This window comes from Schistocerca piceifrons, chromosome 3 (assembly GCF_021461385.2).
Source record: "Schistocerca piceifrons isolate TAMUIC-IGC-003096 chromosome 3, iqSchPice1.1, whole genome shotgun sequence".
Lineage (NCBI taxonomy): Eukaryota > Metazoa > Arthropoda > Insecta > Orthoptera > Acrididae > Schistocerca > Schistocerca piceifrons.
In genome coordinates, this window is record NC_060140.1 from 392,243,900 (window position 1) to 392,270,105 (window position 26,206).

The 26,206-nt window shown below is 43.7% G+C and overlaps 1 protein-coding gene across 1 annotated transcript in view; it reads left to right on the top strand.

The window, feature by feature from the left end:
* Positions 1-216: 216 nt before the first annotated feature.
* The window catches only part of LOC124788686 (diuretic hormone receptor-like), a 202,432-nt gene continuing 176,442 nt past the window's right edge, over positions 217-26,206 (top strand). Inside the window, exons 1-2 of the mRNA XM_047255968.1 lie at positions 217-377; positions 18,870-19,105. Of these exons, the coding sequence (XP_047111924.1) occupies positions 217-377; positions 18,870-19,105 (397 nt within the window). The remainder of the gene's footprint in view (positions 378-18,869; positions 19,106-26,206) is intronic.

The window sequence follows — 26,206 nt, forward strand, 5'->3', positions numbered from 1 at the left end:
ATTAATTGAACGAGCACCAATTATTGACGGCAAAGTGGGAAGTACTTTTGTATCGGAGGAGATCACTATAAAAAAGTACCTGCCGCTATCCATTGCCGATATCCACACGAAGGAAGAGACGCGACTCTCACCTTGCTGGTGGAGGATGCGAGAGGCATTGATTATGGTGAGGACTGAGGCCGCAGGTGGCGTGTAACCTGCTCCCACGCAGCTACAATGGCCAGAGGACCAGAGGCGGCGGTTGGCCGCGGTGGGTCGCGGCGCATGCGCACAACCGGGCCCAGCCCAGGCCGTGACGACACGCGGCACGCGTCGAAGATTGCCCTGTGTGGCGGATGCTCTCACGACGACACCGTGGCACGCCACGTCGATATCACGTATGGCTCCAAAGTTGCTGTTGCTAGTTCCATTTCGTACTCTCTAAGCCCATCTGGAATCTAGCTGTGTTTTTTTGAAATGGGATTGATTCGAGGCCCAAACAATAATGTGAAATCCCAGTTCCACAACTCCTGTGGATGTACTTGTCTTCTGGTCCTTGGTTCTCCATGATCCCAAGTCCACGGTTTCACTTTTTGTCTGACGTCATCTTAATTTCATAAATAACAAACATAGACTGTAAATAACGTTGGACTATTATCGTTAAATACGAAAGAAAAACACAAGTGAATAAGACAGTGTTTCTAAGTGCATACTAAGTGGAAACAATGTCTTGAAAAATACGCACTTCTGTAACTGGTAAAGCATTTGCTTGCTACACCCGTTGATGCCGCTCTAAGACACTCTCCACAACTACCGGTCCTCAGCTGTGACTACTTCATTTATTCTAGTGGCTTTTCACGTCGTTCCTTCGGCGTTACACAAGGCCTACGTTAGATTTACGTCGTGTCTTACGAATTAAGTTTCATGTCATTTTTAACTGAGGCTGATGGTCAATTATGTGGATAATTCAGTGTAGCGAAATATTACTGAGAGATCCTCACAGATTGCCGGCTAATTGTATTTACAATACATTGGTAACCGAGATGCATGAGGGTGGGAACAATGAACCATAAAAAATCACTAGAAAAATAACAAAATATTGTGACGCATGTCAAACAATTCCATTTTCTCGGAGAATACAGAACTGAAACTCGATTTTATCCAGGCGAAATACTACGAGCGTTATAAATGTATTTTATCATTGTATTAATTAATAAGTAGTGATTAAACATCATCCATTTAGTAAAACACATTACTCCACTCCGTTTCGGGCTGTTGTAGCAACAGAGGTTGAATGTTAGAAAAGAGACGTTGTTGCATGTGTTTCATTAATAATGAGGCGTTTCACGGAGGTAGCGCATTTTCAGATTATCTTCAACAGCGGAGACTGCAGTAGTCGTACCTTTAAAAGCCATCGATATGACAGCATTCAAGCGAAGTCTGGAATCCTAAAATATGAACATAGGAAAACCAAACCATGGTAATATTCGATGCAGTAAAAGGTTAGCAGTCACAGCTCTGTATCACAGTAGTAAACACAGTTGTACATAACGTGTATGCAAAAACGAGTGTGCCGCACAGTAAATTGACGTGAGAATTAATCTAAGTAATAGCACCGAGTGGCTACTACCATCGTTTGGCTTTCCTGTATCCATCTTTGACGACCGAGGTCCTTGCTTAGCGCCATCATATCAGTGCCGTTTAAATATGACCAATGCAGTATCCGCTGTTCAAAAGCGTTTGAAGAGGCGCTAACCACACGAAACGCATCTTTATTAATAAAATATTTGCAACACGGACTGTATTCTATTTTTGGAACATTAAGTAATAGCAATATTTTAACCTCTTACTTCGACTGATGTATCTTAATAGCTTCAAAAGATTTTTCTAAAAGGATGTCAAAATTAACTTGAATTATGTTTTATTATCACACCTGATAGGAACAACTGATGGAGGCTGCCCACTAAACCTGTGATGTTACAGCGGACATTAGTGGTTCTGACTCACAATACCTGCTAGAAAAGATGGGGAATAATATTTAAATAGAAACTAAATACGAAAACTTGGACCACGCGAAGAAAGGTGGTGATGTAATTTCACATAAAAATATCGATATGGAAGGAGCAGATAGTACAAGCAGTTTCTTATAGCGGCGGAAAATGTCTTATCTTACATCGGAACACATATTCATTGCGTAGAATTTTAGATAATAATTTAGAAAGGACGTTTAATCTGAAGCACTCGATTTGGAAGAGATCGACTGGCCCTAACCGAGCCTCTGATTTACGAAAATTTCTGCAAGTTTAATTATGTCACTACGTTCTCCTGAGGAGGTTCAGCAAGCCACCGAGATTTCTTAACGGGATAGCCGCGTGGTATCAGGCGCCTTGCCACGGTTCGCGCAGCTCCCCCCGTCGGAGTTTCGAGTCTTCCCTTGGGCATGGGAGTGTGTGTTGTCCATAGTGTAAGTTAGTTTAAGTTAGATTAAGTAGTGTGTAAGTTTAGGGACCGATGACTTCAGTAGTTTGGTCCCACAAATTTTCTTTTCGAGATTGCTAAGCTTAATTAATTATCGTTACTACAATGCTTCTGTTGGTAAGGAGAATGATGCAAGCACTTCGGCGTCTACGCCTGTTGTAAAATACATGAATGTATTCGCAATGGCGAATACGGACGACCATCAGTTGTGTAATGGAATGATGACAACGAAAAATTGTGCCGGACCAGGACTCGAACCCCAATTTCCCTGCTTTACGCCAGCAGTCGCCTTAATCATTTTGGCCATCCGTGCACAACTCATGACCAGACCCAAACTTCCATACGTCGTTGTTCTTGCGTCAGTCATTCAGAGACAGTCAGACCAATTAAGGGGACAGCTCGCGTAAAGGGGGAAATTGGAGTTCGATTCCCGGTCCGCCACAAATTTTCTGTTGTCGTCATTCCACTATATAGGTATGGTTCTTTATATTCGCAACATTGAATAAATTTCATTTATTAATTTAGTTTACCCTCCAGTGCTCCTGTGACATTGTAATGTCTGTTCTACCCGCCTCCGTAGTCCAGGTCGCTAACGTACGCCTGTAGCAGGTAGATGGGTGGTGGTGGTTGCAATTTTTTCTCCTCCTGTATTTAGCCGAAAAGGGAGGAAAGATAGTGGCGTGAATCCCTCATCACCTGTCTCAATGTCAGCGTCCTGGACTAATTATAAGGCTTTGCGCAATGTCTCATAAAGTGAGGGCATGTCACACCATCTGATGGGTTTATTCGGGAGGATGTGGCTGTGTGGCAGGATGCAAATTCTCCCTTCTTCCGTCATCACAAGACACAAATACACTGTGCACGCATCCATTATACTAACCGAAACTCTCAAAATATACACACGACCCATCTTTTACGTATTTGTTATCTGAGGATATAGAAACAGTGATAATGAATACCAGAGTAAACAGTTCATTTGAAGAACAATGGACGTCTCTGATAGTGGGAATCACAGAAGTTGGATAGACCAACATAGGTAGAAGGAAGTTACCTGCAAATGGCTCTGAGCACTATGGGACTTAACTTCTGACGTCATCAGTCCCCTAGAACTTAGAACTACTTAAACCTAACTAACCTAAGGACGTCACACACATCCATGCCCGAGGCAGGATTCGAACTTGCGACCGTTGCGGTCGCGCAGCTCCAGACTGTAGCGCCGAGATTACCTCCAAAGAAACCCTGGGTAAGAGGAGAAATACGTCAATCAACCGACGAAAGTAGGACGTACGAAAATTATCAGGCAAATACAGAAATACAGCAATATAAGTCAGAAATAGCATGAATATGAAGTGCAGGGAAATTGAAGCGACAAGCCTGCACAAAAAATCCGAAGAAATTATTTATTTATTTATTTATCCAATCTGATCAGATTGGAACCTTAATCGGACGTGGGTTTAATATATACAGTATCATTCGACATCATAGTTACATAAAATATAACAACAGTTTTAATATGATAAACGAAAATAAAATGATTTGGGTGTCTGTAGGGACAGTGTGAATAAATATCATTGATTAAGAGCCAATAAAGTTAATTTTGACCGTACTTACACTATTGTCGCTTCTGATAACTATGATTATAATAATGATAGTCGTAGATATAAAAAATATATATATTTGATGACATAGCGAGCTCTGACAGAGGGTAATTTAAGAATGTAGCACCAGATATGCACGCTGGGAAACGAACACGTGCTTGGAACGAAGGATGTAAAGGGCTGTCGAGTGCGGAAAGAGACAATGGCAATCTTTATTGTCACTTCGGTACATAGGCCATTAACTGTGTTTTGAAACTAGATATCTTGCTTAATTCTGTAATAACACGAGGGAACTTATTCGATAGTCAGGTTCGTGCTATTGAAAAATACTTCGAGAAAGTGTGTGATCCATGAAGTAGGGGCGCGTGGAGGGGCCACGGGTTAGAAGCACCATGTCACGAATTGTGCGGCCCCTCACGCCGGGGGCTCGAATCCTCCCTCGGGCATGGACGTGTGTGCGTTGTCCTTAGCGTAGGTTAGTTTAAGTAATGTATAAGTCTAGGGGCCGATGATCTCAGCAGTTTGGTCCCTTAGGAATTCACACACATTTTAACATGAAGTATTACAGAAAGCATTTTGCTCAGATGGTAACGGGTGTTTCTACCATGTTGCTCAGACGAGACTCTAAACCTCGAGGAGAGATACGAGGGACACTGTAAGTCGATAAGAGAATGCATCAGACAGAGGGTATAGTAATGACGGGGCTTGTATGAACATAGCTGTGCGTATGACTGTGAAATGTGGTCAAACAATCGAACATCACAGATATATTGAACGTAGTGATTCATAACCATTTCGAGGCGCCGCGAGCTTTCCTCAGAAAGTTTTTGCAGGATAACGTCCCTGTAATCAATAAGTGGAAGTGAAAGTGTTTGTACAACTTCCTTTCTGAATTAAAGAGGGAAGAACTTTTCATATTGTTATAGGACAGAAGAGATGCTGACGCTTTCTTGTACATCGAAATGTTGGTCAGAAAGACAGTTTTGGCGTACAGAAAAGTCCGAAGAACCTTTCCCGAAATCAAGCAAAGGTGCCTATATTAAGAGTCCAGGATTTAATTCTGCTGAAAAAAATTAAAATTAAAAAAGTAAAATAAAATAAGTAAAAAAAAAGCATTGAAGGGCACTGTGAGAGAGGCTAGATAGAAGGGAAAATTGGAACCGATTTGGAAGACGTGGGGGATCCATTATTAGAGTTTGACAGAGCTATGGATGATCTTCTATCGAATAAGGCACTACTTTAGAATTTCTAAAATGGTTGCGAGAAATAACAACCAATCAACGATTCGAATTAGTGTATGGACGATGAGAGATTGGAGACATACAATCGGACATTTTGGAAAAATAACATCCCAGTTGTGAAGACAGGAAGGGCAGGCAAGTGGAAGAATTTATACACATTCGGTTTAACAGGTCATGCATCCAACTTATGACAAGACTAATATTGGCCTACAGAAATATTGGAAAGAAAATTGATGACCGCTTACATACGATCAGTTGAACTTGAGGAAAGATAAAGGCAGAAGAGTCGCAGATCTGACGTGGCGATTCGTAATGGAATCAAGGCTTACGAGAAAAACAAGACCGCTTCAGAGGATCTGTCGATCCAGGAAAAGCGTTCGACAGTCTAAAATGGTGCAAGACATTTGCAGTTTTCAGAGAAATAGACGTAACCTAAGCGGAAGGACGGGTCATACAAAATATGTAAAGAACTGAGAAGTAACTTTGAGAATGGAAGATCACGAACTAAACGCTCGGATTATAAAGGGTGTAAGATAGTGTTACGGCCATTCTCCTCGGTCGTTCAGGGTAGTGGTAATGTTGAAAATAAAAGAAATGTTCAGGAGTAGGTTTAATATTGAGGGTGAAACAGTATTAGCTAATGCTAAGATTATATGAAATGTATAATGTTGTACTAACACTCCGCCAGAGCTGCTTTTTGTTCTCTGGGCAGCAGCAGCTGTTTAAAAGCATGAATAATTTTTCCCTCAATGAGGAATTTTCCCAAAATATAATCCCATATGAAAGCAGAGAATGAAAATGGGCATAGTAGCTTAATTTACTGATATGTTTATCACTAAAATTTGCAATAATCCTGATAGCATAACTAGATGAAGTCAAGGGTTTCAACAGATCATCAACATGTTTCTTCCAATTCGATTTCTCATCAGTGCACACACTCAGAAATTTGGAATATTCTTCTTTAGCAACAGACTTCTGTTCGAAGTCTATGTTTATCAGTGGTGTTATGCCATTTATTGTACAGATCTGTGTATATTTTTTTCTCCAAAAGCTTAGTGGGAGTCCATTTGTAAAGCACCACTTAATAATCTTAAAGACACTACTTACGATGTCCTCAGCCAATTCTTGTTTGCTGGATATGACTACTATACTTGTATAATCTGCAAAAAGGACTAGATTTATATCTTCATGAATACAGAGTGGAAATTCATTATCATACATTAAGAACAATGAGGGATCCAAGACTGAACCGTGTGAGACACCTTTCTTGATATCTCCCCAGTTAGAGGACTCTGCTGACTTTTGCAGGCTGTGTGCACTGTTAATTTCAACCTTTATGCATTCTTTCAATTAAATATGAATTGAATATTTGTGCACTGTCCCACTCTTACCACAATACTTAATCTTATCCAGAAGAATTTCATAATTCACAAAGTCAAAAGCCTTAGACAGATCAGAACAGATCCCAATGGGTGATTTGCGGTTATTCAGAGCATTTAAAATTTGGTCAGTGAAAGCATATATATAGCATTTTTCGTTGAACAGCCTGTCTGAAAACCGAACTGACATATTGTTAGTACTTCTTTTTTAAAAATATGTGAAGCTACTCTTGAATACATTACTTTTTCAAGAATCTGTATAAAGCTGTCAGAAGTGAGATTTGGCGGTAGTTGTAGAGGCAGACGTATCCCCCTTTTCATGCAGTGTTTTAACAATAGCGTATTTCAGTCTGTGTTCAAGAATGGCCTGTTTCAGTCAACTACTACATATGTCGCTGAGAATCCTACTGACCTGTTGAGAACAAGGTTTTAGTGATCTGTTGGAAATGCTATCAATTTAATGCGAGCTTTTACTTTTGAGTGAATTAATTATTTTCTTCGTTTCACTAGGAGATGTAGGTTGAATTTCAATCTTATCAAATTGTATAGGTATTGCCTCTTCCATATACAGCATTGCATTTTCTAATGAACAGTTGGATTCTATTTTCTCCACAACACATAAGAATGATTATTAAAATATTTGCTTCTTCTGACTTTTATTAACGAACTTTTCATAGAGTTTGATGTGAATACAGTGTTACTGTGATCTCGGTTGTCCTGTTTCTCTTTTAACAATGTTACACATTGTTTTAATTTTGTTATCAGAAGTGCTAATCTGCACATACTTCTGGTCTTTTCAATAAGTTTTCTGAATACAATGCAGTAGTTTTTATAGTGTTGGACTATTTATAGATCATTACTCCTTATAGATATAAGATACATTTACCTTTTTTGTTTATATTTTAATCCCTTTAGTAAGCCAAGGAATTTTAGATGGTTTCTTACAATTATGTTTCACTGTTCCCTTAAGACACTGTTTCCAAAAATACTCACAAAAGTATCATGAAATAGGTTAAATTTCAAATTCGCATCTGGTGCCCTGTACATCTCGTCCCAATCTAACTGTTCCAAGCGTTCCCCAAAATCTGGAATTGTAAATTGTTAATTGAAAGCACTATTTTGGAGGACTATTTTGCGTTACAGTATACTGCAGTGTCATGTACTGTAAGTTGTATAGTAGTTTAAGACGAACGAAGACTCATCTGAACAAATGACTTTCTTCCATCGCTCCTAACTCCAGATTTTATGGCTTAGCCACCACGTTCTCCTGCTGCGGGTATTTTCATGTTTTGTTCCTTTCTTAAGGAACTTCCTTCGTCTTGTTTTGATACTGACAGGATGCGACATTCGGTCCTGGTGTGACTTTTTCAGCTGTCGTTTTCTTATCTTATTCAACGATTGTCTACCATGTTTAATCAAGACACATTTTTGTCCTCGCTGTGACGAAGTGGACTGTATTTATTATCTGTTCTTGTTTTAAGTATAGGTCTCCGATACGATGCCTCTTGAAACACCAGGCACTTCGGCTATCTTTTGTTACGAAAGCATTAACCATACGGGCATCACCAATTTGTCAACGTTCGAATTCATTTAGGTCCAACATAATGCACGCACAACTACGCTGAAAACTATTCCGACCACGACTGTGTCCAGCAACGTATTGAGGACATTGCACAGCTGGTGTCTGTGGTCGTATGCATTACATTCAAGTATGCATTCCTCGCTGGTTTTTTTTTTCACATTTCTTGATCAGCTTCTAAATTTTACGAACTAATATTTAATTTAAATTTTCCCAGAGGGACCAGAAGAGACCAGACTCTATTATTTCTATTTCCATAAAGATCCAACATATGCCGTTACTTGTACAGACCGGCATAAATTTTACTTTCCTAGACTATGATAAAAAAAGACAAAAACGTCTGTAGAAATGGCAGACAGTATCGTCATAACATTCAATGATTCAGTACATGCTCGTCGCTACGTACGACTCCCTTCCTGTCCACTTACTGAACTCACTCGTCAGTTTCGTATCCGGACGGCCAGTAACAGCCGCAATATTGCAAAATGAGAAACACATTTCATTGGGATTGATCATTTTCTCCCATTCAAATTGACATGTTGAATATAAGAACATAAAGTGCAAGCTAGCAATGTAAAACAACGGAGCAATTCCTGTGCTGGATGTGGTGGTGTGTACATTTAGCAGCAAAATAGGTCATAAAAGTCTGCAGGAAACTGACGCACACGAACAGGTAATTGTACGGGGATTCGTACCACTAACCAGCAGAAAAGAATTCTGGAGTGCGTACGCTGACAGCCCGAGATCACTAGCTTTGTGACCTCAACCTCAATCAACATAAATTAAAAAACCTCAAGACTACATTTCGAGCAAATAGATACAACAACATAGACATATAATTAGCTCGCAGGTGCAGTGAAGACAAAAGAGACAAACGTACAGAAGGAACTCTTCCTGTTGTTCATATAACATATGCTAGGGGCGTCAGCAATTGCGCAGCAAGATTCTGAGTCACGGAGGAATCAAATAGATATTCCAGAGTGGCCGCAATATCTAAGATCTGTTGAGGCCCACTAAGGGTTCCATGGGTGTTCACCACACCTGCAGGCGTCCACGGACGTTGGTGTGAATCATGCGAAGTCTACGTTGGAGAAACCGGGAGATCCATTAGCACTCGCCTGTCGAAGCATGAATGTAACGCTCAACTGGGGCAGAATAAGAAGTCAGTTCTAGCTGAATACCACCACAGATATGACCATTATATTAATTTTCGGTAGCCATGGATGCGGCAACGAAAAATAAAAGAGGCTCTGAAAATAAACAAACGCCTAGCAGCAGGAGCAGGAGGATGGCTACAAGTTACCTACGGCCTGGCAGCCAGAGGTTCCAGCCCGGCGGACCACCACAACAGCTACACTTGAACCCTGTTTAACAGTATAAACAGCTGCCACGAGAGAACTGCCGTGCGACCTTAACGCTTCGCTGCAGGAAAACTGTTGCTGATTTGCTATTGCCTACCAATCAGCAACGAGAAATGCCTACTAATCACTCACTAGAGAGCCATAGGCGACAACTTGCCGGTGCGGTGTTTCCTACCAATCGCCTACCAGAGTTGACTTTCTACCAGCCACCAGACAGCACAGGCAACAGCCTACCGTACAGCCATCCCGTTCCGTAGCAACGGCTCCTCAATTTGTCCAGTGACATCCCAGATATGTCACATCCGTAGCCACTGGATAAACGAAATAGACAATATATAGGGAAAGATATTTACCGGTATCCAGTAGTGAATACTGCAGCAAGTCGGTCGAAACGTCAATACTTTCCTTAGGGTTTTATAAAGACGCGAGCTATTCATATGCTCTGTATATTCATATGCTCTGGTTAACATAGTCTAACATCACAGAGTCTTACTTTTCGTATATACCTAGTTTTGCATGAATGAGCACGGTATGAAAATTACGTTAGTAGCACACCAGGGTATAGTCATACATATAGGAAGCCGAAAAAATTGTGGGCAGAACAGCGATGGGGAGACAGAGATACAAAAATAAATAAATAAATAAATAAATAAAATCTCCATTTATTTAATTGATATGGCCTATACCTGTCTCATGAGCAACAAGAGTGGATGGCAGCAGAAATTTGCAGGGAGCCGGGATATTTCCACTGCGAATGCTGAATGAAACAACAAAGGCTGACGGTCTCTCTCCTCTATGTCAGAATCAAAGATGAAGAGTAGGATGGAGGGAGACGCAAAATACGATAAGAAGCTGTCCCGCAGAGCTAAAGCACAGGTGAATCGTAGCAAATGTCTTAAGTGATATATCCCCGAGAATATCTAAAATACAAGAGAGCCACACACACATGCGTAGCTATGTTAAAATGTCGTGTGATTAGGGCTTCCCGTCGGGGAGACCGTTCGCCGGGTGCAAGTCTTTCGATGTGACGCCACTTTGGCGACTTGCGCGTCGATGAGAATGAAATGATGATGAGTTGGACAACAGAACACCCAGTCCCTGAGCAGAGAAAATCTCCGACCCACCCGGGAATCGAACACGGGGCATTAGGATTGACATTCTGTCGCGCTGACCACTTTTATCTGTTTTAATTTTTATTTTTATTTATTTTATTTTTATACAAATGGATAAAGGAAAGACGTTCCTCTTCGGCTACATAAACAGAATAATAGGAAGTCGTCGCGTTGCGACATAAGGATGCTCCGTACTATAGCCCGCTGCGAATTTTTCGATGACTGTCGTCTCGTTGCAGCTACCGAGGGTGGATGCAGCTCTGTTGACAGACACGGATAGCAGTCAGGTGGTGTCTCTCTCACGCGTGAAGACTGTGTAGTGAAACAAAGCCAGGCGTTCCTATATCTTGGTACACTGTCTCTACGCAATGATTTTTTTTTTCAGTCAATCGAGCACACATGTAGCACATTTCCCTAAAACGATGGAAATTATTGGCTTCCAGCAAACCATATTGAGATTGCCAACAGAGGTTATATAATGCTGAGGTTTACACGTTTCAGTAATGATTGGGACAGCAAAACACCCAGTTTCTGAACGGAGAAAATCTCCGACCCAGCCGGGAATCGAACCCGGGCCCTTAGGATCGACATTCTGTCGTGCTAACCAGATCTATTTTTTATTTTTTTTTATTTTTTTGTAATCTCATTTTGTTCGCTTCATCTGCTCGGTGCGTACGTCGCAAGACACACGCTTCAGTTGGTTGTTGATCCATTAACTCAGTTTTTTTATTACAGAGGGCAGCTAACCCTTTGACCGAACACGCTGAGTTCCCGTGACAACGACCACACAGCTACCAGGGGCGGACATGGCATATGGTGAAACGACGGATGCATCACTTTAACCCAATGTCAACCACAACAGATGAACTTTGGAACCAAGTGAATGCACCATTGATGGTTGTAGCACAGGATGCTATTCGCGCCTTATGCGTGTCGGTGCCATCACACATGGAACAAGTTATCAGGGCTCATTGTGGACCCTGTGCCTACTAGGCAACAGGACACATACTGAACCGAAGTGACTGAAACGCTAATCATTTCTGCAGATTATACTAATGTACGTGTCCTGTTAATATGAATGTCCTATCTCTAGTCGTCAAAGGTACTCTGTTTATTCTGACGGTGAGTGTGCGGCTCCCCAATGGATCTCACACGTGCTCGATGGAATTTAAACAGTGGGGACGGACAGGCCAGTCCATTCGTCGAATATGCTCTCGTTTCAAGAGCTCCTCCACCTGTGCTGTTCAATGCGATCGCATTGTCTTCCATAATAACAAACTCAAAGTCCAAAACACCCATGAAAAGTAAACATGGTGAAGGAAAGCTTCGTCAAAACTACGTTGACCTGTGAAATTAACATGTTCAAAGATTTGGAATCAGTACGCCCATGCCTCACCAGACCATAGCAACTGCGTCACCAAAACGATGACCGGGCAAGGTGGCGCAGTGGTTAGCATAGTGGACTAGTTGTCGGGAAGACGACGGTCCATTCCCTCGTCCAGTCATCCTGATTTAGGTTTCCCGTGATTTCCCTAAATCGCCTCAGGTAAATGCCGGGATGGTTCCTTTGAAAGGGCACGGCCGACTTCCTTCCCCATCCTTTCCTATCCGATGAGGCGGATGACCTCGCAGTTTGGCCTACTCCCCCCAAATCAACCCAACACATCCAAAACGATGTACGTGCGGTAATGTTTCTAGATGCATTACGTGTTCCCACCTCTCGCTGTATGAGTTCGTACAGAATCACTACTCAGACTGAATGTGCTCTCATCCAAGATGAGCCGGCGGCCCTACTCCTAGTTTATCACTCTCTAAGCTCTTCGCACCATCGCAAACGAAGTCGCTGAAGTGAATTTGCCAATGGAATGCACCGCACTGTTTCTCAGGTAAGGAGATCGTATATGTAAAGGCACCGTGCAACTGTGGAGCGCGAGATGGCGTGCCTTTTAGTCCTGTTACATCTAGTTACAACTGCGACTGCAGTTCGGAGTGACTCTCTTCATGCATCTTGTACAGTTTAGCTGTCATCTGATGCTGTAGCGGAAAGTAGTCGATCATCTCCTTGAGGCAGCAATGTCTGTGGTTCAGAACGCTCCCAATGTACATGAAACAATGCTGTAAGCAACCCAAATTCTTGCGCTACACTCGTTCTACTTCGTCTTTTATCCAGTTTCCCATTGATTTCCCCGTGCGACTTCATCTAAATGTTGTCTCCGGCCTTCGTTATAATGAAAACATCGCCATAGTGCGCCGGAACTGGTCGCTGATTGACACAGACTGTCTTCTCCCTTTCTTTCAACTGCTGGCCGGAGTGGCCGAGCGGTTCTAAGCGCTACAGTCTGGAACCGTGGGACCACTTCGGTCGCAGGTTCGAATCCAGCCTCGGGCATGGATGTGTGTGATGTACTTAGGTTAGTTAGGTTCAAGTAGTTCTAAGTTCTAGGGGACTGATAACCACAGCAGTTAAGTCCCATAGTGCTCAGAGCTATTTGAACCATTTTTCCCTTCAACTTCCTCGTGTTGCGGTGAAGCCTCATTTGCCTCTATAGGCATAGTGACCTAACACCATGTGGCGTCCTGCTATCTATAGATGACTGTCAACATGCTTCCAGATTTTAATTCCTTTCCAACTATTAGTTATTATGTTACGTTACTTTATCTGTCTAGTCCTTAAATTTCGCTTAGCAGTGTAGTTTCGTCACCACAAGAGGGTCCAAAATTCCTTTGAAACTTTTCTCTGCAGAACAAGTAACTACCGAAGTTCAGTTAGCAGTGGATTTGTTACCAGTGAGAAGGAAAAAAGTAAACCTGTGCGAGAAACAACGAGCAACAGTGTTCCTCTTCAGCTTCGTAAGTGTCAGCTTCTGGAATCGAGCTTGAAAATTGATAAACAAAACAACTGGTCTGTCCCTGGGGCTTCTCCACTACTGCACAAGTTCCCCTATACGTGGTAAAATCGATGACTTTCTCAACATATGCCGACTAACTCTGTGTATGACAGTATACTTTTGTTGCAACTTGCGCGCGCGCAATCGCACACACACACACACACACACACACACACACACACACACACACACACACACATTGCGACCAGTAAGCAATAAGTGCCACTGAAAAGTTCCCCTTTGAAAATGCGTTTACTTTTCGAATATAGAAAATACCCCTCAGGTGCCAAATGAGGAAAATAGAGTGGGTATTCGAGTACGTAGATCCATTTTGCTGATGAATGCTGTTTTACAAGTGCCACCGTCATGGAGAAGAGCCAAACTCTTACTTAAGAAAAGGTGTGTTTCGATACTACACATGCGAGGAAAGTCGCATTGCATATCTCCTAAGTAGTGCTTTCAGGTCACTGTTGTGCCCTCTGGAAGAAATTAACAATGAATCATTCCAGAAACGCAGCAAAAAAAAGAAAAGAAATCACTTTTGTTTGGTAGGTGTTTTCTGCAGCCTGTGTTTCCTGTGTGACATTATTCTACGCCATTCCATTCTCTGACGTTTTGCCTCTGGGTCGAAGTGAAAACACCAACCTTTATCCTCATTTACAATTCGTTTGAACAGATTAGAGTCTCCGTCAGCTGCGGCGATGGAACTGATGCAATATGCCGTTCACGCTCTCTCTGTTACTCTGCCACAAATGTGGCAGAAACCGGGAACAAATCTTTCTCTAAAATGGACGTACTCACTCCTTAGTAACATCAAGTCCACTACAAGCATTCTGGTATTGGTGTTCAACTGACAACAGTTTTTTCGGCTTTTCCAACGTTTTCATCCACCCGACCAGACGCAGGACGTCCGACGGATGGTTCACCTTCTAAGGATCCATTCGTATACGCTGACAACCAGCGGAACGCTTGTGCACGATTAAGACCCTCATCCCTGTAAACACGTAGCATGTCTTCGTAAATTTCCTATGCAGTTTTCCATAATTTGCACTAAAATTTTATCACAACTCTGTGAGCCATGAAGAGTTGCACGAAGTTACTTTAATGCAGCTGTGCCTGCGCTGACTGAGCAGTCGACACGATGAAAACTTTTGCGTGCTCATAAACATCTAGCGGATGAAATGGCCACAACATTTGGCGTCTTTCTTGGAAGTTTTCCTAGCATCATTATTATTTGGCATACTGTGCACTATATATATACACTCCTGGAAATGGAAAAAAGAACTCATTGACACCGGTGTGTCAGACCCACCATACTTACTCCGGACACTGCGAGAGGGCTGTACAAGCAATGATCACACGCACGGCACAGCGGACACACCAGGAACCGCGGTGTTGGCCGTCGAATGGCGCTAGCTGCGCAGCATTTGTGCACCGCCGCCGTCAGTGTCAGCCAGTTTGCCATGGCATACGGAGCTCCATCGCAGTCTTTAACACTGGTAGCATGCCGCGACAGCGTGGACGTGAACCGTATGTGCAGTTGACGGACTTTGAGCGAGGGCGTATAGTGGGCATGCGGGAGGCCGGGTGGACGTACCGCCGAATTGCTCAACACGTGGGGCGTGAGGTCTCCACAGTACACCGATGTTGTCGCCAGTGGTCGGCGGAAGGTGCACGTGCCCGTCGACCTGGGACCGTACCGCAGCGACGCACGGATGCACGTCAAGACCGTAGGATCCTACGCAGTGCCGTAGGGGACCGCACCGCCACTTCCCAGGAAATTAGGGACACTGTTGCTCCTGGGGTATCGGCGAGGACCATTCGCAACCGTCTCCATGAAGCTGGGCTACGGTCACGCACACCGTTAGGCCGTCTTCCGCTCACGCCCCAACATCGTGCAGCCCGCCTCCAGTGGTGTCGCGACAGGCGTGAATGGAGGGACGAATGGAGACGTGTCGTCTTCAGCGATGAGAGTCGCTTCTGCCTTGGTGCCAATGATGGTCGTATGCGTGTTTGGCGCCGTGCAGGTGAGCGCCACAATCAGGACTGCATACGACCGAGGCACACAGGGCCAACACCCGGCATCATGGTGTGGGGAGCGATCTCCTACACTGGCCGTACACCACTGGTGATCGTCGAGGGGACACTGAATAGTGCACGGTAGATCCAAACCGTCATCGAACCCATCGTTCTACCATTCCTAGACCGGCAAGGGAACTTGCTGTTCCAACAGGACAATGCACGTCCGCATGTATCCCGTGCCACCCAACGTGCTCTACAAGGTGTAAGTCAACTACCCTGGCCAGCAAGATCTCCGGATCTGTCCCCCATTGAGCATGTTTGGGACTGGATGAAGCGTCGTCTCACGCGGTCTGCACGTCCAGCATGAACGCTGGTCCAACTGAGGCGCCAGGTGGAAATGGCATGGCAAGCCGTTCCACAGGACTACATCCAGCATCTCTACGATCGTCTCCATGGGAGAATAGCAGCCTGCATTGCTGCAAAAGGTGGATATACACTGTACTAGTGCCGACATTGTGCATGCTCTGTTGCCTGTGTCTATGTGCCTGTGGTTCTGTCAGTGTGATCATGTGATGTATCTGACCCCAGGAATGTGTCAATAAAGTTTCCCCTTCCTGGGACAATGAATTCACGGTGTTCTTATTTCAATTTCCAGGAGTGTGTATATATATATATATATATACACCTTTTCTCATAAAAACTGGAGTACGTCAAGGCGACGGGCTATCTCCACTTCTGTTTAATATAGTCCTGGATAAAGTCATTAAGGAATGGGAAAAAGAATTAAAAAATCAATCCTACGGGAAACCAATCCATCTTGGTAGAACCAAAGACAACGTGGAGATATCTTGTTTAGCATTCGCGGACGACTTGGCCATACTTGCAGATGATGAAGAAATCGCCACCAAACAAATAGAGATCCTTAAGGAATGCGCGGATAAAGTAGGTTTACAAATTTCGTTTCAAAAGACAGAATTTTTCTGTACGAAATTCCATATACACAGTTTGAACACAAAATATGGAAAAATAAATAGAGTAAAACATTTTAAATACCTAGGTGAAATTTTGGAGCCAACCGGAGGAGAGAAAGTAGCACAGAAGATCAGACAACTAAAAATGAAGAGAGCATATGGTATGACACAATAAAAAATGCATCTCCTCGAACACAAAAATCAGACACTACTGCGCAGTAATTAAGCCAGCAGCACTATATGCTAGTGAAACGCTCACACTCCACACAAAATGTGATTTAGAAAAAATACTAAAAGAAGAACGCAAAATTATGAGAAAGATTTTAGGTCCAAAATTAACAGAAGAAGGATACCGGATACAATCAAGAAGAACCACAGAAACTATATCAAACCTGGCAGCAGACATAAGAAGGCGAAGATTAAAATTTTATGGACATGTCACTAGACTTCCCCCCACACGACTCACCAACAGAATTCTCACTTACATAGAAAAAGTCAAATCAACAACACCATGGATTAGCCAAGTAAAATTAGATTTACAAAAAGCAAATATTGAACTTAAAGATATCAAAGATAGAAAAACTTTTAGAAATAAGGTGGAAAAGTGGATTGTATTGTCGGAGAAGGAAGCACTAAAGAGACCAGGAACAAAATGGACAGAAGAAAGAAAAAGAAAACATGGAGAACGAATGAAAGAAGTATGGAAGAAACGACGTCAGAAAGCTTTGCGTGATCCTTCTGGGTCCATTCGCGATAAGTAAGTAAGTATATTTGCATATCACAGTATCTTCTTCCTGTCTGTTAAATTGCATTAAAATTGCTACACCACGAAGTTGACGTGCAACAGACGCGAAATTTAACAGAGAGGAAGAAGATGCTGTGATATTCAAATGATTAGCTTTTCAGAGTATTCACACAGGGTTGGTGTCGGTGGCGATACCTACAACGTGCTGACATGAGGGAAGTTTCCAACCGATTTCTCATACACAAACAGCAGTTGACCGGCGTTGCCTGGTGAAACGTTGTTGTGATGCCTCATGTAAGGAGGAGAAATGCTTAACATCATGTTTCCGACTTTGATAAAGGTCGGATTGTAGCCTATCGCCACTGCGGTTTATCGTATCGCGACATTCCTGCTCGCGTTGGTCGAGATCCAATGACTGGTAGCAGAATATGGAATCGGTGGGTTCAGAAGGGTAATACGAAACGCCGTGCTGGATCCTAACGGCCTCGTATCACCATCAGTCGAAATGACAGGCATCGTATCCGCATGGCTGTCACGGATCGTGCAGCCACGTCTCGATTCCTGAGTCAACAGATGGGGACGTTTGCAACACAACAATCATCTGCAAGAACAGTTCGACGACGTTTGCAGCAGCATGGACTATCAGCTCGGAGACCGTGGCTGCGGTTACCCTTGACGCTGCATCACAGGCAGGAGCGCGTGCGATGATGTACTCAACGACGAACCTTACACGAATGGCAAAACGTCATTTTTTCGAATGAAACTAGGTTCTGTTTACAGCATCATGATGGTCGCAATTGTGTTTGGCGACATCGCGGTGAACGCACATTGGAAGCGTATATTCGTCATCGCCATACTGGTGTATCACCCGGCGTGATGGTATGGGTTGCCATTAGTTACAGGTCTCGGTCACCTCTTGTTCGCACTGACGGCGCTTTGAACAGTGGACGTTACATTTTAGATGTGTTACGACCCGTGGCTTTCCCCTTCATTCGATCCCTCCGAAACCCTGCATTTCAGCAGGATAATGCACGACCGCATGTTGCAGGTCCTGTACGGGCCTTTCTGGATACAGAAAATGTCCGACTGCTGCCCTGGCCAGCACATTCTCCAGATCTCTCACCAATTGAAAACGTCCGGTTAATTAGGGCCGAGCAACTGGCTCGTCACAATACGCCAGTCACTACTTCTGATGAACTGTGGTATCGTGTTGAAGCTGCATGGGCAGCTGTACCTGTACACGCCATCCAAGCTCTGTTTGACTCAATGCCCAGGCGTATCAAGGCCGTTATTACGGCCAGTGGTGGTTGTTCTGGGTAATGATGTCTCAGGATCTATGCACCCAAATTGCGTGAAAGTGTAATCACATGTCAGTTGTAGTATGATATATTTGTCCAATGAATACCCGTTTATCATCTGTATTTCTTCTCGGTGTAGCAATTTTGATGGCCAGTAGTGTATAAGGAAGGACGTAGCGATGTTAATGTGTGAGAGTAAGACGAGTTTGTGCGGACAGTGTGCGCAGGAGGAGCGGCGCAGCGATGCAGCTGCGCGCGGACGGCGACAACGGCAGCATGCTGCGCGAGCTAGAGTGCCTGCTGGCCGGCGCCGGCGCTGGAGACGCGGCCGCAGACGGGCCGCGGTGCGCGCGCTCCTGGGACCGCCTGCTGTGCTGGCCGGACACAGAGCCCGCCACGCTCGCCACCCAGCCCTGCTTCTCCGAGCTCAACGGCATCCCCTACGACACTACCCGTAAGTCGAACAAGAAACGCTGCGCCAACACACTCACTCACAGGGTCCCTCTCTGTTTTTTTAACTCATCAGTCTTCTGACTGGTTTCACGCTACCCGCCACGAATATCTCTTCTGTGCGAACCCTTTCACCTCACAACCACGCCTCCAGATGTCAGGCACTCAGACCGGTGCCAAACGTATGTCGACAGAGCATCAACGGAAATAACAAGCCGGTCGGGGTGACCGAGCGGTTCTAGGCGCTACAGTCAGGAAACGCACGACCGCTACGGTCGCAGGTTCGAATCCTGCCTCGGGCATGCATGTGTGTGATGTCCTTAGGTTAGTTAGGTTTAAGTAGTTCTAAGTTCTAGGGGACTGATGACCTCAGAAGTTAAGTTCCGTAGTGCTCAGAGCCATTTGAACCACTTTTGAAAATAACGATTTAGTTTGTGCTGTGTGCTGTAGGCTGTATGTAAACGATAATTAAAAGGAACGCTAGAGTTACGAAGCACAGGAAAAGGGCATTTCTAGTGGCTGTATTGTAGATCTCGCGTCGGCGAGAAGGTAGAGCGTTAACTGTTTACATATTATATGGGAGAACATTCTCCTGACATGTAAAATGACTTTTCGAAGTTTGTAGCAATATTTTGTGATTGTTACGTACTTATTAATGATCTTATTCTTTTGTTTATTATTAATTATTGTTATTACTATTACCTCCCCACGTGTGAGGAAATTGTTTCTTTAGTTTTCTGTTCTGTTTGGCTCAAAAATGGTTCAAATGGCTCTGAGCACTATGGGACTTAACATCTGTGGTCATCAGTCCCCTAGAACTTAGAACTACTTAAACCTAACTAACCTAAGGACATCACAAACATCCATGCCCGAGGCAGGATTCGAACCTGCGACCGTAGCTGTCGCGCGGTTCCGGACTGATCGCCTAGAACCGCTAGACCACCGCGGCCGGCTGTTCTGTTTGTATATTCTGTGAAACTACAGATGTGCTCTATAGGTTCACTACTTTCAAAGAAAATAAGCGAAAGCATACTGCCAGGATATCATTGCTGTAAAATGCTAAGAACCATTTTACATGTCGTAAATGTAGTCGTATATAAAACTTTCACGTACGATACAGTAAAAAAAAATGGTTGTCATTTGGGTTTGAGCCCAGGACGCTTGGTACGAGGATACAACTCTCTACCAACTTCGCCACGGAAGCAAGAAGTGTTATTTACTCACAGTATTCCGTAGTTACGGTGTTATTTTGAGTCAACGTTTACGCTTGTTCTGCTGGACGACAACACTTAGTACGAACTAAACCAGAGTTTTGGTTGATACTCTATCGGCATACAACGTTTAGTACCTATCTGAGTGTTTGACATCTGGAGGTTTGGGTGTCAGAGTAACACTTGCAACCCACGACCGCCTTCACGTATATTTTAACAGATGTTGTATCATCCACTCCCCTCTTCTTATCAATATTTCCATGTATTCCTTTCCTCGTCGCTTCTCTGGAGAATCTCCTCATTCTTTACCGCATCAGTCGACCTAATTGTCGACATTCTTCTGTAGCACCACATCTCAAATGCTTTCACTATCTTGTGTTCCGGTTTTCCTATTGTCCATATTTCGCTAACGTATAGTTCTGTGCTCCGAACGTATTCCCAGAAATTTTTTCCTCAAATTAAGACCTTTATTTGACGTTAGTAGACTTGTCTTGGCCAGGAATGCTATTTATGACATTGGTAATCTGCTTTTTATACTCTCCTTGCTCCGTCCGTCGTGGGTTATTTAGCTACTTTGGCAGCAGAGTTCCGTCACTTCATCTACATCATAATCCCCATTTCTGATGTTATGTTTCCCGATATTCTCATTTGAGCTACTTGTCATTACTTTCAACTTTCTTTGATTTACTCTCAGTCCACATTCTGTGCCCATTCGGTTGTTCATTACATTCTACACATCCTGTGATTCTTCTATATTTCCCTGAGTATAACAATATCAGCCGCGCTTCTTATCATTGATGTTCTTCCATCCTGAATTTCAATCCCGCGCTTGCATCTTCCTGTTGTTTCCGTCACTGCTTCTTCGTTGTACAGATTGAACATTAGGGTTGAAAGACTGGATCCCTGTGTTACACCCTTCTTCAATCTGAGCACTTCGTTCTTTGTCTCCCACTCTTATTGTTCCCTCCCTGCTTATTTACGAACTAATTCACACATCGCAAAGACAGTCACATTATTTCCTACTTACACAGTGAAACGGCCACCCCATACCACGTGCATTGTGAACTGGTAGATAGTCTTGCTTAAGATGCTATAACATTTTAACCTCTGAAGACGCCCATTGCGCTGTAGCAACCAGTAGCAGTGAATACAGGTTTATTCGCAACTACCTATGGAGTTTCAGAAAACAAATGCGTGGAAACTAAAAGACAAATGTAAAATGACACATAACAGTGGACAAAAGATCTCTCCTAGTTTCGCCTCGTACCATGTGCCATGGCGAACTTCCAGTAGCTGACAAGCGCGTCGGAATAATGGAACAAGTGGACATATCGTCTACATCATTCTGTGGCTTAGACTTAGTTCACGCCTGCAGATAGGGAAACTCTGTGTACTGATTAGCAAAGCATGCTGCTGTTGCCCCATCCCAACCAATGCGAATCAGTGACTTCAATGAATCGCCAACACATATTGAAGTTTGATGCGTTACAAATGGCGCTCATATTGATGAGTTGTAAAATACTGGGAGGGATGCTCTGTCCACTGATAAGTATTACTTTGTGAGTGTCTTGCAGTTTTTGTGCAGTCATCTCTTGTAATCCTTGAGGTACTCATGAACAAACGTGTATATATAATGATCACTTGAGTAAAAATGAGACAGATGGATAAAAAAGAAAACTGTCTATTATTTCAAAAGTAATCGCCATAACTGTTAAAACACCTATCCCACACTGAGACAAGGCGGTCAGTGCCTTCATCAAAAATGTTTGCAGTTGACTACAGAACCATGATTGTACCAGAGCACCTCTCCCTCCCATGCAAATGGCTGGCTCTGAGCACTATGGGACTTAACTTCTGAGGTCATCAGTCCCCTAGAACTTAGAACTACTTAAACCTAACTAACCTAAGGACATCACATACATCCATGCCCGAGGCAGGATTCGAACCTGCGACCGTAGCAGTCGCCCGGTTCGAGACTGTAGCGCCTAGAACGGCTCGGCCACCCCGGCCGGCCCCATGCAAATCTACGGCCACGAATATCCTTCTTCAGGGCTCTAAAATTGCGTAAATCGCACTGGGGAGATTTTGGAATTGTAATGTGTGAATTCTTAAGAGACCAAACTACTGAGGTCATCGGTCCCTAGACTTACACACTACTTAAACTAACTTATGCTAAGAACAACACACACACACACACACGCCCGAGGGAGGACTCGAACCTCTGGCGGGAGAGGCCACGCAATCCATGACATCGGAATTGTATGGAAGATGTGTGCTTCCCAGCGAAACTGCTACTGCTTAGTAGAGGCAACCTTGGCAACATGTGGGCCTGCCTGCCCTTATGTATCCTATCCCTATGCGATTTCCACGTTTTTGGAACCCTGAAGAAAGACATACGTGGACGTTGATTTACTTCGAACGAAGATGCGCATACTTGGGTACACTCATCTTTCCCCAGGCAACCACAAATATTTTTTCATGAAGGCAGTGACCATTTTGTCTCACAGTGGGATAAATGTAATAACAGTTCCGGCGATTACTTTTCAAGTAAAACAGTATACTAACTTCTTTCCCATCTGCCTCTATTTCTTTTGACTGTCCTTTGTACCGGAGGGTTATAAATAAACTTTCCCTATTCAACACGTTATAACACGGAAACTAACTACCATAAGAGTACCAAAGCTGGTAGAATTAATGCCAAGGACGTGGGGGAGAGAAACAATGCAGAATCAATTCTACAGAAATACTTTTAATGTGCTGCTACGGTGCATCATGCATACCGGTGCCATTACTGTTACAGAAAGGGGGCTCAATATGGCACGCATCTGTGTCCAGAAGAGTCTCAAGGCGCAGAATTGCATTCTGCACAGCATAACGAAGCGTGTCCGTAGGTACGCTGGTTACCTCTCTTGATATGCTGCGCTTCAGATTACCACATGTGTGAATGTTCCCCTGGTAAACCCTGTCCATCAGGTAGCCCCACAACCAGAAATCACAGGGAGCGAGATGGTGAATTCAATGCGTCTCTCTCCTGTAGGGCGGGTATGACATGCTGACGAAGCATATCGCAGTAACGCTGGCCAGTCACACTGCACGTCTTTCGTCCTTGAGCGCCAGTCTATTCAAAAAAGAATGGGCCAATGATGAACATAGCTGTGAAGCCACATCGTACGGCGACACGTTCACCATACAGAGGAACATCAAGCACAGTGAATGGAGATGAACACACAGTTCTGATTGTTCATCTCACACGTCAGAGGGAAGTGAGCTTCGTCTGTCCATAGGATGGTCCACGGCCAGCTCTCGTCAACTTCAATCCTTGCGATGAAGTGGAGACCGAAGTGATCACGTCGTTGTGCGTCCTGTGATTGAAACTGCTGTACGATATGGATTTTGTGCGAATACCATTTGAGAGTGGTTCGAAGCGCCTTCCGTACAGTGGACAATGGGTTGTTCGACTGTCGTGACACAGCACGAGCACCACCTAACGGCCGAGAATTGCGCGCATCATTGTCTGCCATTGCCATAGCGATTTCATCAACCACCTGTGGTGCAACCGATCGTCGGTCTCTTCGTGAAGCGACAGCCAGTTCTCCAGTTGATTCGAACTTCTTCATCACGCTTCGCACAGCAAGTGGAGAAAGAGGTCTCTTCCGTGATCCTTTCAGAAGGCGATATTCTCGAAGTACAGCTGCAGCATTACTGTTGTTTTGATAATAAAGCTTCACCAATAATACCCTGCTCCTTTTTTCCAAGCTCATGTTGACACGTCAACAAGTGCACTGCGACTGGTCATGTGTGTGAGACTACGAATCACGATAACTGGTCACGATACCTGGCGGCCTTGGTACTGGACGGTGGCGCTGTGCCCTTGGAAATCCCCCCTACTCTGGACATTAATGTTACCAAGTTTGGTAGTCGTACGGTAATTAGTTTCCGTGTTATAACGTGTTACATAGGGAAAGTTTAATTATAATCACCCCTTATATACTTTGTCGAGGTGACTACCGTTAAATTACATCATATTATTAAATTAAGTTTCGAGACATTATTACTTCTTTACTTTCACTACTCCATTACTTATCTTTACTTTGGTGGCAAAACTGCATTTGCAGTACACGTATAAAGTGGCGGCCGTAGATCCATTGTAATATTCAAATGTACAAGCTCTTTTGCTGTTGGTTTAAACACTGTATCAATACTGTGCTTCCTGGCTACTTTGCTAATGCGATCTTTGATAGTTTTTACAAAACATCCGCCGCTTGCCACAGCAGGAGTACACAAATATCCCTTGCACTTGCGGCAAAACGTACAAATGAACTACAGGTACAAACATTTACAGCCGACTTAAGGGAACAAGAGTAATTGTCGCCTGGGCAAGACGAATAATAGGCAGTAGTAGATCATGCGCTAGGACCGGAAAACCACCAAATTCGTTTCTCTGACACTGTGGTTTCAGCAAGCTCTAATAATTATCACGCTATGATGCACAAGGAGGTTATAGAAATTCAATAATTCGAAGATAATTTTAATAAGAAAGAAGGACTGAAACAAGACAGTTTGTGAGCCTTAGTGCTAAATAAAACAAACAGCTCCAGCACTACAAGCTCCGTACAGCACGCGTAGGCGCGACTCTGCGATCTTACGCAGCGGTCTGATGGTGTCACGCACCGACCGTTTCATGGGATGGATATAAACAGTTCTGCAGCCTCTTTCTGAGTCGTTGAAGCCACTGACGATGTCTCGAACATTTGAAGGCGAAAGGTTAGGCAGAGATTTATGCATTGGACAACGGCCTTACGTTCATAAAATAAATATCAGCAAATAGGCAAATACTGACCGTGAAAACCTGCGTTCTGTAAACACTAACGCACTATTCTGGCCATTCTGCAGCTCTAACACACCCATAGTGTGTACGTCTGTAAAGTTAGGGTCACATCTTACCATATCTCCCGCTTCACTTTTTTTAGGCAGTGACTTCCTCAGCATTGTTCCAGTGAATCTAAGCCGCGCTTATGCTGTTACCAGGATTTGATGTGATCGTTCCACACTATTTATTTATTTAACATGGCAAGATTAGGGTCATCAGAACCTCTCTTACATCTTTCCCGTTGTTCTACACGTATCACCTGATAAGTAACACCGGTACGTAAGGCGGAACTGGTCACTACATGTCACGAGAGGAGGACCTTCCAGTGTAAGAGGAGGCGGAGAGTGTTGTGTTATGAGTAGGGAAGCAGTAACAGCAGAATGGATAGGTCAGGAGAGCACAGTGACTCCGAACTGGGATAGTCATTGGATGTGACTTGAGTAAACATTCCATCAGGGAGATATTAGACTATGTAATGCTAGCCTACACTACTGCAGATGATGTGATTGTGAAATGGAAAAGCAAAGGAATAGCCATAGCTAAGTCAATAAAAGGCAGATCTCAAGTACGGAGGCCAGAGACCACAGAGCATTGCGGTGAGTGATTGTAAAAAATAGCATGAGATCAGTGGAAGGAATCTTTCTTGAGCAGCAGTCCGGATAACACAATGACTTTAGGCAGGAAGTTAAAAAAGAGTGCGATACAATGATTGAGCATCTATTCATAACCAATTTACTTCTGTAGTCAGTGGGAAGTGACGGTTGAGGTGGCTTAAAGAACAACGACACTGGACATTGGATAATTGGAAACGAATGATTTCGAGTGATGTATCCCTCTATACGCCGTGATATTCCAATGTAATGGTTTGGGTTTGGTGAATGCCTGGGAATGTCATCTGCCTTGACATGTAGTCCCAGCAGTGAAATATCGGATAGCTGCTGCTAATTGTATGGGGGTGTTTTGCGTCGTCTGTGTGCACTAGAGGAACAGTTCGGAGACGATGGTTATTTGTATCATCATGACA